This window comes from Talpa occidentalis, unplaced genomic scaffold (assembly GCF_014898055.3).
Source record: "Talpa occidentalis isolate TD23 unplaced genomic scaffold, MPIMG_talOcc4v2.1 talOcc4.17, whole genome shotgun sequence".
NCBI classification, from domain to species: domain Eukaryota; kingdom Metazoa; phylum Chordata; class Mammalia; order Eulipotyphla; family Talpidae; genus Talpa; species Talpa occidentalis.
The window spans coordinates 44387275-44400629 of record NW_023601754.1 but is presented as its reverse complement, the minus strand read 5'-3'; the positions used below and the strand labels follow the sequence as shown (position 1 = coordinate 44400629).

The 13355-nt window shown below is 56.3% G+C and overlaps 1 protein-coding gene across 2 annotated transcripts in view; it reads left to right on the top strand.

The window, feature by feature from the left end:
* The first annotated feature begins 1178 nt into the window (after window positions 1-1178).
* Window positions 1179-13355, top strand: part of GPR4 (G protein-coupled receptor 4) — a 42684-nt gene continuing 30507 nt past the window's right edge. The window contains exons 1-3 of one of the 2 annotated variants that reach the window (XM_037516795.2): window positions 1179-1209; window positions 7385-7418; window positions 8087-10363. In XM_037516795.2, coding sequence (XP_037372692.1) covers window positions 8268-9365 — 1098 coding nt within the window. In that variant the 5' untranslated portion in view covers window positions 1179-1209; window positions 7385-7418; window positions 8087-8267 and the 3' untranslated portion in view covers window positions 9366-10363. Of the gene's footprint in view, window positions 1210-7384; window positions 7419-8086; window positions 10364-13355 lie in introns of those variants that run through there. The other variant, XR_008552543.1, reaches the window with a different exon arrangement.

Sequence of the window (13355 nt, the reverse complement as noted above, 5' to 3'; positions counted from 1 at the left end):
CTCGACGGGGGGCCTCCCCGGTGGCTCAGCAGCTGAGCAACCCTGCGAAGCTGCCCACAGCCTCTGGGACACCGGTTCGGTCCTTCTGCCTGCTCTGCTCCCCGCTCTGGCTCTGGTGAATTCTCTCACCCTCCCGCGCTTCTGACTGTACCCAGTGCTTGTATAAATAAATAAATCTTAAAAAAAAAAAAAATACTCGACGGGAGACCTGTAATGGGCAAAGGAAATAAAGCAGGGAGGAAAGGAAGCGTGGTGGGGTTTTCAGACTTGATAGTATTGACAAGGTGGGGGAATATCCCCTCCACAAAGTGGGGGATGATATTGACAGAAGAGGAAACTGAGGCACGCAGGGGTCATCAGCCCAAGGTCTAGCCAGAGGTGGGGCTGGAAGTCCCAGCCCCGGACTCCTCCCTGGGGTGGTCCTGACCCTGGGAGCGGGGACTCAACAGATCCAGTTTGTTCTCTACCTGGGGGATGGTGAGGTGGAGGGAGCCAATGCAGTGACAGAAAGTTAACGAGGTGGGGCCTCCCCGGTGGCGGCGCAAGGGGTTAAGACACAACCAGTGAAGCTGTCCGCAGCCGCTGCAGCAGGAGGTCGATCCCCCGCCAGGAAGCAACCCACATGGCGCAGCAGACCTCTCCTGTCTCCCCGCTGCTCCCCTCAGCAAGGTATTTCCGTAGAGCTGCCTGTTCTGCTCCCCACTCTGTCTCTGATGAGTCCTCTCACCCTCCCCGCACCTCTGGCCTGCACCCCGTTCATATGTGCATAAATAAATAAATAAATATAAAAAAAAAGTTAAGGACTTAGGTTGGTGTCTGAGAAAGGACAGGCTCGGTCCCAGGAGAGCCTAAGGGGGACCTCGTTTGCCCCAGGCTGAGGGCCTGATCAAGTTGGAAATCGGGTAAGCAGAGGGGTTAGTGAAATGCAGCCGCCCGTCTAGGGGCTGGGTAGGATGGGGGGAGTGTTCCAGCAGCGGGGGACGCTCGCCGGCTCTGGGAGTCCAGTAGTGTGAAGGCCTAAAGGGGTTAAGGGGGCGCGACCATGAAGGGGTTAATGGGGGGCGGGACTGGCCTGGGCGGGGCCTCAGCTGGCGGCTCTCACCGGGGGGCCGGGAGGAGTCGCCGCCGGGTCCCTGCGCCGCCGTCGAGCGCAGACCCTGCAGCCGCCGAGAGAGCCGCCTGCGCCCGCCCCGTCCAGCCGCCGCGCAGGTAGGCGCCGCCCCCCGCCGGCCCCCGCCGCCCCCCGCCGCCCCGGCCCGCGCCCCGCACGGCCAGCGCGGGGTCCTCTCCTCTGCGCGCCCCCCGCAGCCCTGCCTCAGCCTCCCGCGCCGTCTCGGTTCCCGCCTCGCCTGCCCGGCTCTCGCTGCGCCCCGGCCCCCGCGGCCGCCTCGTCTCCCCACCCGTCTCGGAGGGTCGCCCCGGGGCGCTCTCCCTCGGGCGCGCCTCTGCCACATCCCCGCGCGCCTCTGCATCTCTCCCTCTCCTCTCCCCCGCGCCCGCCCGAGGCTCCCCGCCGCTGCCCCGCGGCCCCTCGCGGTCTCCCTGCCCCATCCGGCCCTGGTCTCGGTCTCCGCGCCTCTCTCCGCCTCGCCTCCCGTCTCTGGGCATCTCTCTGCCTTTTCCCTTCCTGTCTCTCAGCCCCGCGCCATGGCATCCCCAATCCGGGCACATCCCAGAGCTGCCCCCCCAAAGGCGCTGTGTGGGAAGTGGGTGCCCACAGTACGTGGCCGCCTCGGCAGGTGGACTCTGACACTGTGACCCCGGCGCCCCCTCACGGAGTCACCCCGCTGCTCCCGAGGTCGCACCCACCCCACCCTCCAATTTCAGGAATTCCTGCCTGGGGGGTGCACTTCCTCCGCGACTTCCTCCCTTCCAGGATCTGACTGGGTCGCTGTTAACTCCTCCCTGCCTCTCCTCACCCCTCTGCCGTGCCCTGGACATCCCCTGCCCCCCCCAGCCCCCCCAACCAGGCGGAGAGACAGTTCTGGAATTTCTGCGGGCTGGGCGCAGGGTCGGTGTTGTGCACTCACGCGTGGTGCGCCCAGGGAAGCAGGTGGAGACATGGGCCACCCCTCTGGCTACTGCCCCCCAGGACCCACCAGCAGGGCCCCCCACCCAGCTCTGCGGGCGTGAGGGAACTTGAATCCAGGTTTGGCTGAAGATGGGGAGGTTTTCCTTTCTGGTGGGGGGTTCCCTGTAGGAGAGGCGAGAGACCCCCAGGAGCGGAAGGTGGGGGCTCCTGAGGCTCTCATAATCAAGAACCCCTAAATGTGACTCAGGTGGGAGGACCCAGGTGGGCGGTGACCCGAAGGGCGAGCTGGCAACACCTGAGCATTCAAATCCAAGGCCCTTGGGCTCTTCGACGCCTTCCATCCTGCAAGATGAGTGTCGGAATCTCGGCAGTTTTCAGCTGGGAGCCCGAAAGGGGCTCCTGGGGCCCTGAGGCCACGCCCCCATTTTACAGCTGGAGAAACTGAGATCCCAGAGCTGCGCCCCCCTCCGAGAGTCCGCACCAGGCTGAGGGTTGCGACTCTAGTTCCCCAGAAGCCCAAATCCAGAGCCCTGACCGCTGCTGCCGCCACTCAGAGGGATTAACTTGGGGGAGGTTTTGGCAGGAAGGAGGGACGCATGCCGGGGAGAGCCTGCATGGCCGGGATCCAGGAGGGAGCCTTTTAAGAGCAGAGAAGAGAAAATATTTCGCAAATCCATGGTGGTGGGGAGGCCGAGGGGCCGAGAGAGCTGGTGTGCGTGGAAGAGGGGGAATTTCAGAGGGATGAGAAGGCGGGGCAGGGATGTCCAGGCTCCTCCCCCCAAGAAGCCCACTGCTCCCCGGGGACCGGGCCTGTAATTTGGTTTGTGTCTAGACAAATAATAACTCAGCTGGTGTGAGCAAGCCTGGAGGGAGGAGGCTCAGTCCTGCCGGCCCCCGGGGTGAGGAGGCAGCTGAGCAGCGGGTCCTTCCCAGGTGGGAGGCGTGAGGGACCCGGTGGAGGTGGGCACTGAGCGTTCTCAGGGTCCTGGGGCAATCTGATAACTTCAGGCTGCTGCCATGTTAAAAAAAAAAAAAAAAAAACCCAGAATAGATAAGGGGGGCAAAGGGACGTGGGGTTCACCCTATGGAGAGTATGTCCCCATTTCTGTGGCAAAGAAAAGGGAAATAGGTACTCCTGTTTGCTGGGCAAAGAAGAATAATCAGTGGCAGTTTAATAATAGATTAGGAAAGTCGCAGAATGTTTTAAAAAAACATCATAGAGCTTTCTAACAATAGAACTGTAGGATTGGGAATGCGACACTCCGAGGATATTGGAAACTTAGACGGCTGAGGGCATGGGCCGCGCCATGATGATAATAGGAAGAAGAAAGGCGCGCGCCCGCGTGTTCCAGAATAGCACAGTGTGCGGGGAGCTGGACATCGCCTCCCAGAAGGGCCCAGGCAGAGGCAGAGGGTAGAACTGGAGGAACATGGGCTCCCTTCCCAGTGGTGTGGGGGTGGCAGGGGCGGATGAGGATCCCTTCCGTAGAAAAGGGGAAACTGAGGCCCAGCGGGGTGACGGCTGTGTCCTGACTGGCCCTGGTTTCCGCTGCTGCCGGGGCACCAGGTGGGGAGCGAGGCGTGATCACATTTCGTCCCCTAATGAGCAGACCGGAGCTGGCTGGTCCCCAGGGCTGCCTGGGAGGAGGGGGTGGGAGCCCACAGAGGAGGGAAGAGCGGGAGAGAGGCGGCCCCTGGGCTTCCAGGACCAAGCTGGTGAGTGAGCCGAGGTGGTGGGGGGCGTGGGGGGCTACATGAACTCTCCCTCGTGTCCTCTTAACTCCCCAAATCCTTCAGCCTTGAGTTTAAGGGTGGCGAGCAGGCCTGGGGACTTACCTGGCCAGAGCAGCTGAGGCCTTGGGTGGGTGCTGGGACCCCACCGGTCCTTCCTGTTGCTCCCCTATAGCGCCACTCTGGGGGTTATCTCTTCTCTGGCCCTCTGGGAGGAGCCAGCAGGATCAAAGAGAGGGGTCTGTGGGACAGGGGGTACTTCTTGGGATTGTGAGATTTGGGGGTTGCCTCCCAACAAAGCCTGAGTAAGGGTCCTGATGGGGGTGGGAAGTGGATAAGGAGGTCAGGTGATGGGGGGCATGCCAGACACCTCGGTCACTTGCTCTTTTGTGGGGAGAAAAGGCTCTGTAGATCTCAGCATGTTCTCAAAGGGGGCTGCAGGGGGGCCTCCCCAGTGGCGCAAGGGGTTAAGACACAACCTATGAAGCTGTCCGCAGCAGCCTCTGCAGCACGAGTTCGATCCCCGGCCAGGGAGGTGACCCACATGGTGCAGCAGACCTCTCCTGTCTCGCCTGCTGCTCCCCTCAGCAGTGTAATTTTGTCAATCTGCCTGTTCTGTTCCCCATTCTGTCTCTGGTGAATCCTCTTACATCCCCCACCTTTAGCCTGTACTCCAGCTCTTGTATGCATAAATAAATAAATCTTTTTTAAAAAGGGGGGGTGGGCTGCAGGGAGGCAGGAGAGAGGGCATTCAGGGGAAGAGACATGATACAGTTACTAAAAAAAAATGAAAAATGACTGGGACATCTACCCAGTCTTGATTCCTCATGTGACTTAGACAACTGCCTTGCCTCTTCCAGCCTCAGTTTCCCCATCTTTTCCAGGAGAGGGTTGCACCCCCCAGACATTGCCCATACCCATGGGCCTATTGCATTGTGGAATTCTGAGAAGCTGACATTCCTGCTGCCTTTTGGGGTTGGATGGTGAGCAGATCTCAGTGTGGGAGAAGAGAGGCTTGTTTGGGTACCCCTCCCTCATGCTCAGACACTCCCCCCCAAATAGGTGAATTGAGGCAGAGGCAATGGTGAGCGCCCAACTGGTTCCCCTCCAGGAAATTAGCCTTGGGAAATGTATTTCCTCTGGCTGCCAGAAATAAGTGGACGTCTGTGTACCAGCCTCCGCTGAAGCCAAGGGGGCTGGGGGGGGGGGCAAGCTCCCAGTAGGCATTAGATCCTTTCTTTCTCTCTCTCTTTAAAATTTTTATTGAAGTAACATGGGCTGATGAACTGGTTCGTTCCTGCCTTAGCTCCCCAGTGCTTGTGGAATAATAATAATTATTCAAATCCTGCATATTTTATAAATGATTTCATGTTCCACCGAGGATTTTCACATCCACGGTGTGACTAGTGTCAAGGCTGCGTCCACCCCTCGCCCCTTATACAGAAGGGAAAACTGGGGTTCCTGAGGAGGTAATTCCAGTGTTCCAGAAGGAAGGAGAGCAGGGTAGGGCAGAGAGGGAGAGACTGCAGGTCAGAGGGGAGGGGTGAGAGGGGTTTGGAATGACTCGGTCTGGGTGGGGGTTTCAGTTCCAAGTGGGGAGTACCTGGACCCCACGGTTCCAAGGAAGCAAGCTTCCTCCATCCCAGCTCCCCAGGATCTGGGACTGTCTGGGAGTCTTCACTGAGGAGCCGCAGCGGGGAGGCCTTCCTAAGCAGGACTGAGCCTTGACCTTTCAAAGTCAATTATGCAGCGGAGAGATCCTGCCCTTCTGGATTTTTCCCTCCCTACCTCTTTTCCTGGGATCCCACTGGGACTTGTTTGAACTTGAAGTGGGGGTGGTGCCACCTCAAGGTGAGGGAGCATCAGCTAGGATGGGCCGCCCAATACGTGTTCCTACAGTCCACAGTCATTTATTGGGCGCCTGTTGTATGCTGGGGCTGTCCTGGGTGCTGGGGGTATAGCAGAAAGCCCCTGTTTTGGAGCGCTCTTTTTTTTTTTTTTATTTTAAATGTATTTATTTTCCTACACCATTGTTCATTTTTGTGCAATACTTGATTCTCCTGGAGTGCTCATTCGAGGCAGACAGACAGACACAACTGGACAGAATATAAATTGATGTAAGGGGGGGATGCCGGACTCTCGGTCCTCCTGAGGAGGGAGCTGATCCTAACTAGGTAGAGGCTACTTTAAGGGCACAACTATTTTTTTAAGATTTATTTTATTTATTTATGCATACAGCAACTGGGGTAGAGGGCCTCCCTGGTGGCACAAGTGGTTAAGACACACCCTATGAAGCTGTCCACAGCCACTGCAGCACGAGTTCGATCCCCAGCCAGGGAGCTACCCACATGGCGCAGCAGACCTCTCCTGTCTCCTCGCTGCTCCCCTCAGCAGTGTGTTTCAGTCGATCTGCCTGTTCTGTTCCCCGCTCTGTCTCTGGTGAATCCTCTCACCCCCCACACCTCTGGCCTGTACCCCAGTTCTTGTCTGCATAAATAAATGTTAAAAAAATAAGACCTGGGGTATAGGGACAGCCTCACAGCGCTGCGCTCAACCTGCTGCGCCACTGGGGAGGCCCTCTCTGTCTGGGCTTTGCCCAGGTCTGTCCTTTGCCCCACACTTGTAGGTCCGCCCAGCACTGGGGGAGGAGGGCCAAGCCCAAGTCTCTCATTGCAAGTTGGAGGTGTGGGAGGAAGCAAGGAAGTAAGAGGTCCCCAGGGCAGGGACTGCAGACACTGACCCCAGGGCTCCACCTTTCTCCCCGGACCTTGATCCAGTCCAGCCTCCCCGCCCCTCCTCATCCTTTCCCCCAGCCCTCTGCAGCCTTCCAGACTCTCACCCCCATCAGCCCAGGGCCCGTTTTTCTAGTTGCTTCTGGGTGGAAACTGGAGCTCAGGCTGGGGACAGGGGTGAGAGCGAGGATTTCCCCGCTGCCATCATCAGGACCTTGGACAGGTCTCCGAACCTGCTTGTGCCTCAGTTTGTCGGGTGGGGAGAGTAACAGAGATGAACGCGCGAAGTTTGGGAACAGTTAATAACTGAATACTCGTTAAAGTGCCGAGAACAGGACCTGCTATTTAAGTAAGACTCACTCTCCAGCTGTTACTGCCATCATCTTCCTTGCCTAGAGCCGGGTCCCCTGCGTTTGGAGGCGGGTCCCGGCCCCCTTCGGTCTAGCTATGCTCCCCTAGCTAGCTGGGTGCCGTCGAGGGGAGTAACCCAACCTCGCTGAACCGTGTCTGTGAAAGACTAGTTCAGCTTTTTCTGTAGCATGAACTTTGTATCAGTTTTTTTTATTTAACTGGTTATTTTATTTTATTTTTTAATAATAAATTTTATTTTTATATTCCCCATACAATTGCAACCCCCTTATTTTACTTTGTATCAGTTTTACCTGGTTTCCGGAAGAAAGTTCTAGAATTCTGGCAGGATCTTTAACATCTACTGGGTGAGAACATATCTGGCACCTCAAGTCAGTGTTGTCAGAGATCTGTTGTTTAGATCTGTTGTCTCAGGCATCATTGGGGTGTCAGTCCTCTGCAATCCCAGGGATTATGGACAGGGGTGTAGGGAGAAGGGGGTGTCTGTGGCTCCCCTCACTGAGGTTCTCTCTCCCCACAGGCACGGCAAAGTCAGCTTTGAAATGTGCTGTGAGGTGGGGCTACCTTACCCCAACTGCTCAGCTCCCCCACAGAACCAAGTCAGAACCCTTCTGCCGACCCTTCAACGCCCCCCCATTCAAACTCCCCCTCCATCCATAATGCTTCCCTGATCCAGCCTTTGCTCACCTCCTTCCTGTTTCTTAGAAACCTTTCCTGAATTTCCCAGACTGAGCCCTTCCCCTCTGCCCACCCCCCTCCCCGCCCCCAGGACACCTCCTTTTCTACCATCTTCTCATGGGTTACCTTTCTTATTTCCTTATTTCCTGCAGGGATGTCGGCACCCCCATTCCCATTACCTGATATTTTTAACACTCCCTAACTAGTCTGTTCCCCCTCAACCCCTAGATTGACATCAAGGGACGTCCCTTCCATATATTTCCTGCCTTCTAGCACATTCCACCCCACCGTTATTTCAGCATAACCACACTTACTTCCTACATCCTGTACCAAAACCTCTCCCACCAGCACCCCCTGACTCTGTCCTCTCCTCTCTAAGGCTCTCCACCGTTAATGTTTGGCCAATTTTCATGCTATCCAATGCTCTCTCATTTACATTCTGATCTGATTGATTGGGTCTATAAAAACCCCCTTGACAAATATCTTTGTTAATCCCACCCCCCCCCCAACCCTCCCTCCTGTTGTAACTTTATTCCTCCTCCAGCTCTCCCCTCTGGAGCTCTGCCCTTCCCCGCCCAGCCTCAAGGTCAGTGTCACCTCTGCTCTGCGACCGCCTCCTACCATGTTCCCCTGAGCACCCCCTTGGGGGCTCAGGGGCCGATGGCTTCCCGCGCCCTGCAGCCCCACAGCCCCCGTGGGCCAGGGGAAGAGCCTCCGAGGCCCAGATGCCGAGGATGGGCAACCGCACGTGGGAGGGCTGTCACGTGGACTCTCGGGTGGACCACCTCTTCCCGCCCTCCCTCTACATCTTCGTCATCGGCGTGGGGCTGCCCGCCAACTGCCTGGCGCTGTGGGCCGCCTACCGCCAGGTGCGGCAGCGCAACGAGCTGGGCGTGTACCTGATGAACCTGAGCGTGGCGGACCTGCTGTACATCTGCGCGCTGCCCCTGTGGGCCGGCTACTTCCTGCACCACGACAACTGGGCGCACGGCCCCGGCGCCTGCAAGCTCTTCGGCTTCGTCTTCTACACCAACATCTACATCAGCATCGCCTTCCTGTGCTGCATCTCGGTGGACCGCTACCTGGCCGTGGCCCACCCGCTGCGCTTCGCCCGCCTGCGCCGCGTCAAGACCGCCGTGGCCGTGAGCTCGGTGGTTTGGGCCACGGAGCTGGGCGCTAACTCGGCTCCCCTGTTCCACGACGAGCTCTTCCTGGACCGCTACAACCACACCTTCTGCTTCGAGAAGTTCCCCATGGAGGGCTGGGTGGCCTGGATGAACCTCTACCGGGTCTTCGTGGGCTTCCTCTTCCCCTGGGCGCTCATGCTGCTGTCCTACCGCGGCATCCTGCGCGCCGTGCGCGGCAGCGTGTCCACCGAGCGCCAGGAGAAGGCCAAGATCAAGCGGCTGGCCCTCAGCCTCATCGCCATCGTGCTGGTCTGCTTCGCTCCGTACCATGTGCTCCTGCTCTGGCGCAGCGCCGTCTACCTGGGCCGGCCCTGGGACTGTGGCTTCGAGGAGCGGGTCTTCTCAGCCTACCACAGCTCGCTGGCCTTCACCAGCCTCAACTGCGTGGCGGACCCCATCCTCTACTGTCTTGTCAATGAGGGCGCGCGCAGCGACGTGGCCAAGGCCCTGCACAACCTCCTCCGCTTCCTGGCCAGTGACAAGCCCCAGGAGATGGCCAACGCCTCCCTCACCCTGGAGACCCCGCTCACTTCCAAGAGGAACAGCGTGGCCAAGGCCGTGGCTGCCGCCTGGGTGGCGGCCCCTCCCGCCCAGGGGGACCAGGTGCAGCTGAAGATGCTGCCACCCGCACAGTGAACCCCCGCTCTACCCCACCACTCCTGGTCTGGTGTATGTAAATTGTGTATAAATAAGACCATGTTAATATTCATAAGAATAGAAACAAGACAACCATGAGGATGGTGTGTGGTTGTTGGTCAGCCATCATCCTCGACCGTGACCCCCTAACAATCCAGTTCAGCTGTGACTGGTCCTGTGCTGGGTGGTGGTAGTGACATAGTGGTGACCAATGACAGCTCTAGCCTCATGGGTTCCTACTCCTTTGGAGGAGAAGGAGCTAGACCCAGACAGTGATGACCCAGAATGAGCAAAGCTCTCACAGGGGAGCCCAGGAGTTGGGGAAACCCATGAGGGCATCTAGCTCAGCCTGGGAGTCAGGGAGGGCTTCCTGGTGGAGGTGACCAGCAAATGAAGTCATTTGGTTTCCAAGGTATCGACAAGAAGAAAAAAGTTAAGGTTATTTCCAGTGAGGAGGTGAAAATCTGATTCGAGGGGAAGGTGGAAGGAGAAATTCAGAGTGTAGCGTGATCATTTTTGCCCTTGATCATGCAAGGGCTGAGAAAGCACACGAGAGCAATTCTGAGTTTTCAATAAACAGCATTGTCCAGGTCAGAATGGAGGATGTCAGAGCTCAAGGGAAGGGCGTCGGGCAGACTGGCAGGAGGAGCAGTGAGCAGGGCAGGCTTGGGAAGGGGCCTTGGGACAAGAGGAGGGTCTTCATTCACTCAGCAGCCTTTGATTTATACCTACTCTCTCCCAGACCTTGGGGACCAGCTCAAAAAACAAGGGTTGTGGCCAAGTCATCTCAGGCCCCACCCTCAGGAAGCTCTCAGTAAGTGAGTAAATAAAAAATACAATGTTTGGAATTGATAAGCATAATCAATATTACACTTATGCATCAGGAAAATAAAGCCAATCGAGGAGGGACAGAGAGTGACATGGAGTCTGATCTAGATACGGTCAGGGCAGGGGGGCTTACCGAGGAGGTGGCATCTGAGTGAAGACCTGGAGGAGGTGAGGGGATCAGCACTGTGGGGGTCAGGGGAAAGACAGAAGGAACAGCAAGTGCAGAGGCCCTGGGGTAAGAGAGTGCCTGGGGGTGGGCAGAGGGATGGGAGATGAGGAGGGGGTGAGGCTGTGTAACTTGGACGAGGACTTTGCCTTTAGTGTTGAGATAAATGGGAGTAAGGAGGTGTTCTTAGCAGAGGGTTGTGATTTGGCTCGATGAACCCTGAGTGATGGCTGCTGAGTGGGGACCAGAACACGGGAAGTAAGAGCAGAACTTGGGAGCCCAGTGAGGAAACCACTGCGGTGGTCCAGCTGGGGGACAGTCAGGCAGCTGGACCTGAGTGAGAGGTGGGCAGTTTGGGGATTTATCTGGAAGGGATGTTATGATAGAAGAAGCACAAGGGCCTGTGGAATTGTGTAACATGAGCCCCTCGCCCATCCTGGGAAAAGGGTGACCAGGGGGCCTAAACTGGAAGGACCTCGGGAATGATCCCAGGCCCTGTTCCAGGGGGTCACCAGAGAGGCCAAGGGACTGGGTCAGGGTCACACGGCCGGTGAGTCAGCACTGGGGCCATCCTGGACTCCCTCTTCCCTCCCCATGTCTGCCTCCGTTCCCACGCCCACATGGCCAAGGCAGCCTGCCCTGGCAAATGGTGTCCCCCTCCGTCCCCGGAGCCTCAGGGTCACCAGGAAGGGCCATCTTTCCATAAGCAGGCTTGAGAGTAGGAGGAAGTGCCAGTTCTGGACAGACCTCACTCCTTCTGGTAGGCCACCTCCCTCATTTCCTCCCTGGAGTGTCTAACAGACTCCAAGCTTTGCTAATGAGGATCCCTACACACACACACACACACACACACACACACCCTTGCCCCCGAAGTTCCCAGAACACACAGACACACCCTTACCCCCGAAGTTCCCAGAAGAGTTCCTGGAAACCCTTCGGAGAAAGGAAGAGGAGGGAGAAGGGGAATAAGAAAAAAAAAAAAAAAGAACGTAATAAGAATAGTTTTGCAGGATAGGGATGTGGTTATGGAGATACAGGAAGTTGGGGTTTTGGTGTTGGGGGAAAGGTAAGAGGGACACCTGAGATCTAGGAATTCTAGGAATTTCCCTTCCCTGTCTCACCACCATAAAGCTACAGTGATGGAGAAGTAGGGGAGCAGGCCCTTTTTGAATCAGCCCCCTCCCTCGGGGAATCAGAGCAAAGCCTGCACACTACCTCTCCATCAAAAGTTTATCCCCAGTCAGTCAATAAATATTTATTGAGCACCTACTGTGTTCCAGGCACTGTTCAAGGAGCTAAAGAAACAACAGTGAATTCTATAGAAAATAAGTCATGTTGTTTGAAGTTTGCTAAATAATCATAGGGGAACTCAGCAGCTTCCCCCCAACCCCCAACCTGTAGTAGGTCCTTGGGCTCCAAACTAACAACCCCCAGGTTTAGGAGAAGAGTCCAGGTTAGGACTCAAGAAATCTCGGCCTCAGCTCCATACTGATTTTCTCTAGAACTCTGGATGAATCCTTTTCACCCTTGGCCAGTCTGTTCAGTGGGGAGAGGGTTGGTCCCAAGTAAATGATGGACCTGGAAAGGCACCAGGCTCCTTCCTCCCTCACATCTGGATAGGGATGCTGGAAAGGATTGTTTTGCTTTGTTTTGTTTTTCAAAGATTTTATTTATTTATTGCATAGAAGAACTGAGGTATAGGCCAGAGATTGTGTGTGTGTGTGTGTGTGTGTGTGTGTGTGAAAGAGAGAGAGAGAGAGAGAGAGAGAGAGAGAGAGAGAGAGAGAGAGAGAGGATTCATCTGAGACAGAATGGGGGGGAGCAGAACAGGCAGATCTACTGAAATACACTGCAGCGGGGGAGAGAGGAGAGGTCTGCTGCGCCATATGTGGGCCAGCTCCCCGGCCAGGGATTGAACTCAGGTAGCCGCAGTGGGAAGGGATTGTTGTTATAGACTCTTAGCATCCTCAGTCATGGAGAGTATCTGGGTTCAAGCATGCCAGTGCCATTATTATTATGGTGGAGAAACGGAGGTCCCTCTGTGCCCAGGACTTGAGAGAGGATGCTCAGGGAGTCGGAGTGGATGTGGGGGGAAAGGCTTGGGTCCCCAGACTGTCCCCTGCATCTGTTTCCTCCTCCACACCACTCTTCTGCTCTATTGTCTTCCTTTCTCCCTTTCTCCCCATCAGCACTCCACCACCCAGGAATTTCTCTCAACCCTTTCCGGACTTTGTTTATATGATTTTGCTCCCTGCTGGGTAAAGGAGGACAGTCTGGGATGTGTCCTTAAACTGCTTCGGGAGCCAGCTCCCTGGGGACCCTCACCCCCCTAGTGGTGGAATTGGGGCTGCTTGAGAACGGGTATAGTTTTATTAGCTAAGATGCTGCCTGATCAGTGTTTGCTGGCTGAGGGAACTTGTGCCAGCCCGTCCCGTCACTAACAGCCCGTCCCGTTTCTTTGTCATTTACTTGGAATTAGCTGCTTCTGGAGGGGACGTGCACCCTCATGTTGGAGTTAGCAATAAACATGCTAATACCCTATGTAGTAATGGACTGTTTAATTGAGTGTTTACTATGTGACGGGCATCATTCTAAGCACTGAACAAGGTTCATTCACAGTTTCACATTCAAGACTCGCATGCGAGCTCACAACATGCCTCATAGTAGGTGCTATTATGAGTCCCATTTTGTAGGTGGACATATTGGTGACCAGAGAAGTTACGTCACTTGGCTAATATCACACAGCACGTAAATGCTGCTGGGATCCCAACCAGGCCTGTGTGACTACAAAGCTCTAACCTGCGGGGGAAGTGTATTTGGGATTTATTTGTCCTAATTAGGACTAATTAAGAGCCTCTTATGGGTGGAGCAGCCACCTAGGTACGTGACGTCACGGAGGGGCCGGTGACATCAGCCGGGGCAGGCGTGGGAACCCATTCACCGTCCCCCAGCAGACGTTTAACGGCTCCGCCCTCTGACCGCCTCACTTCCGCCAT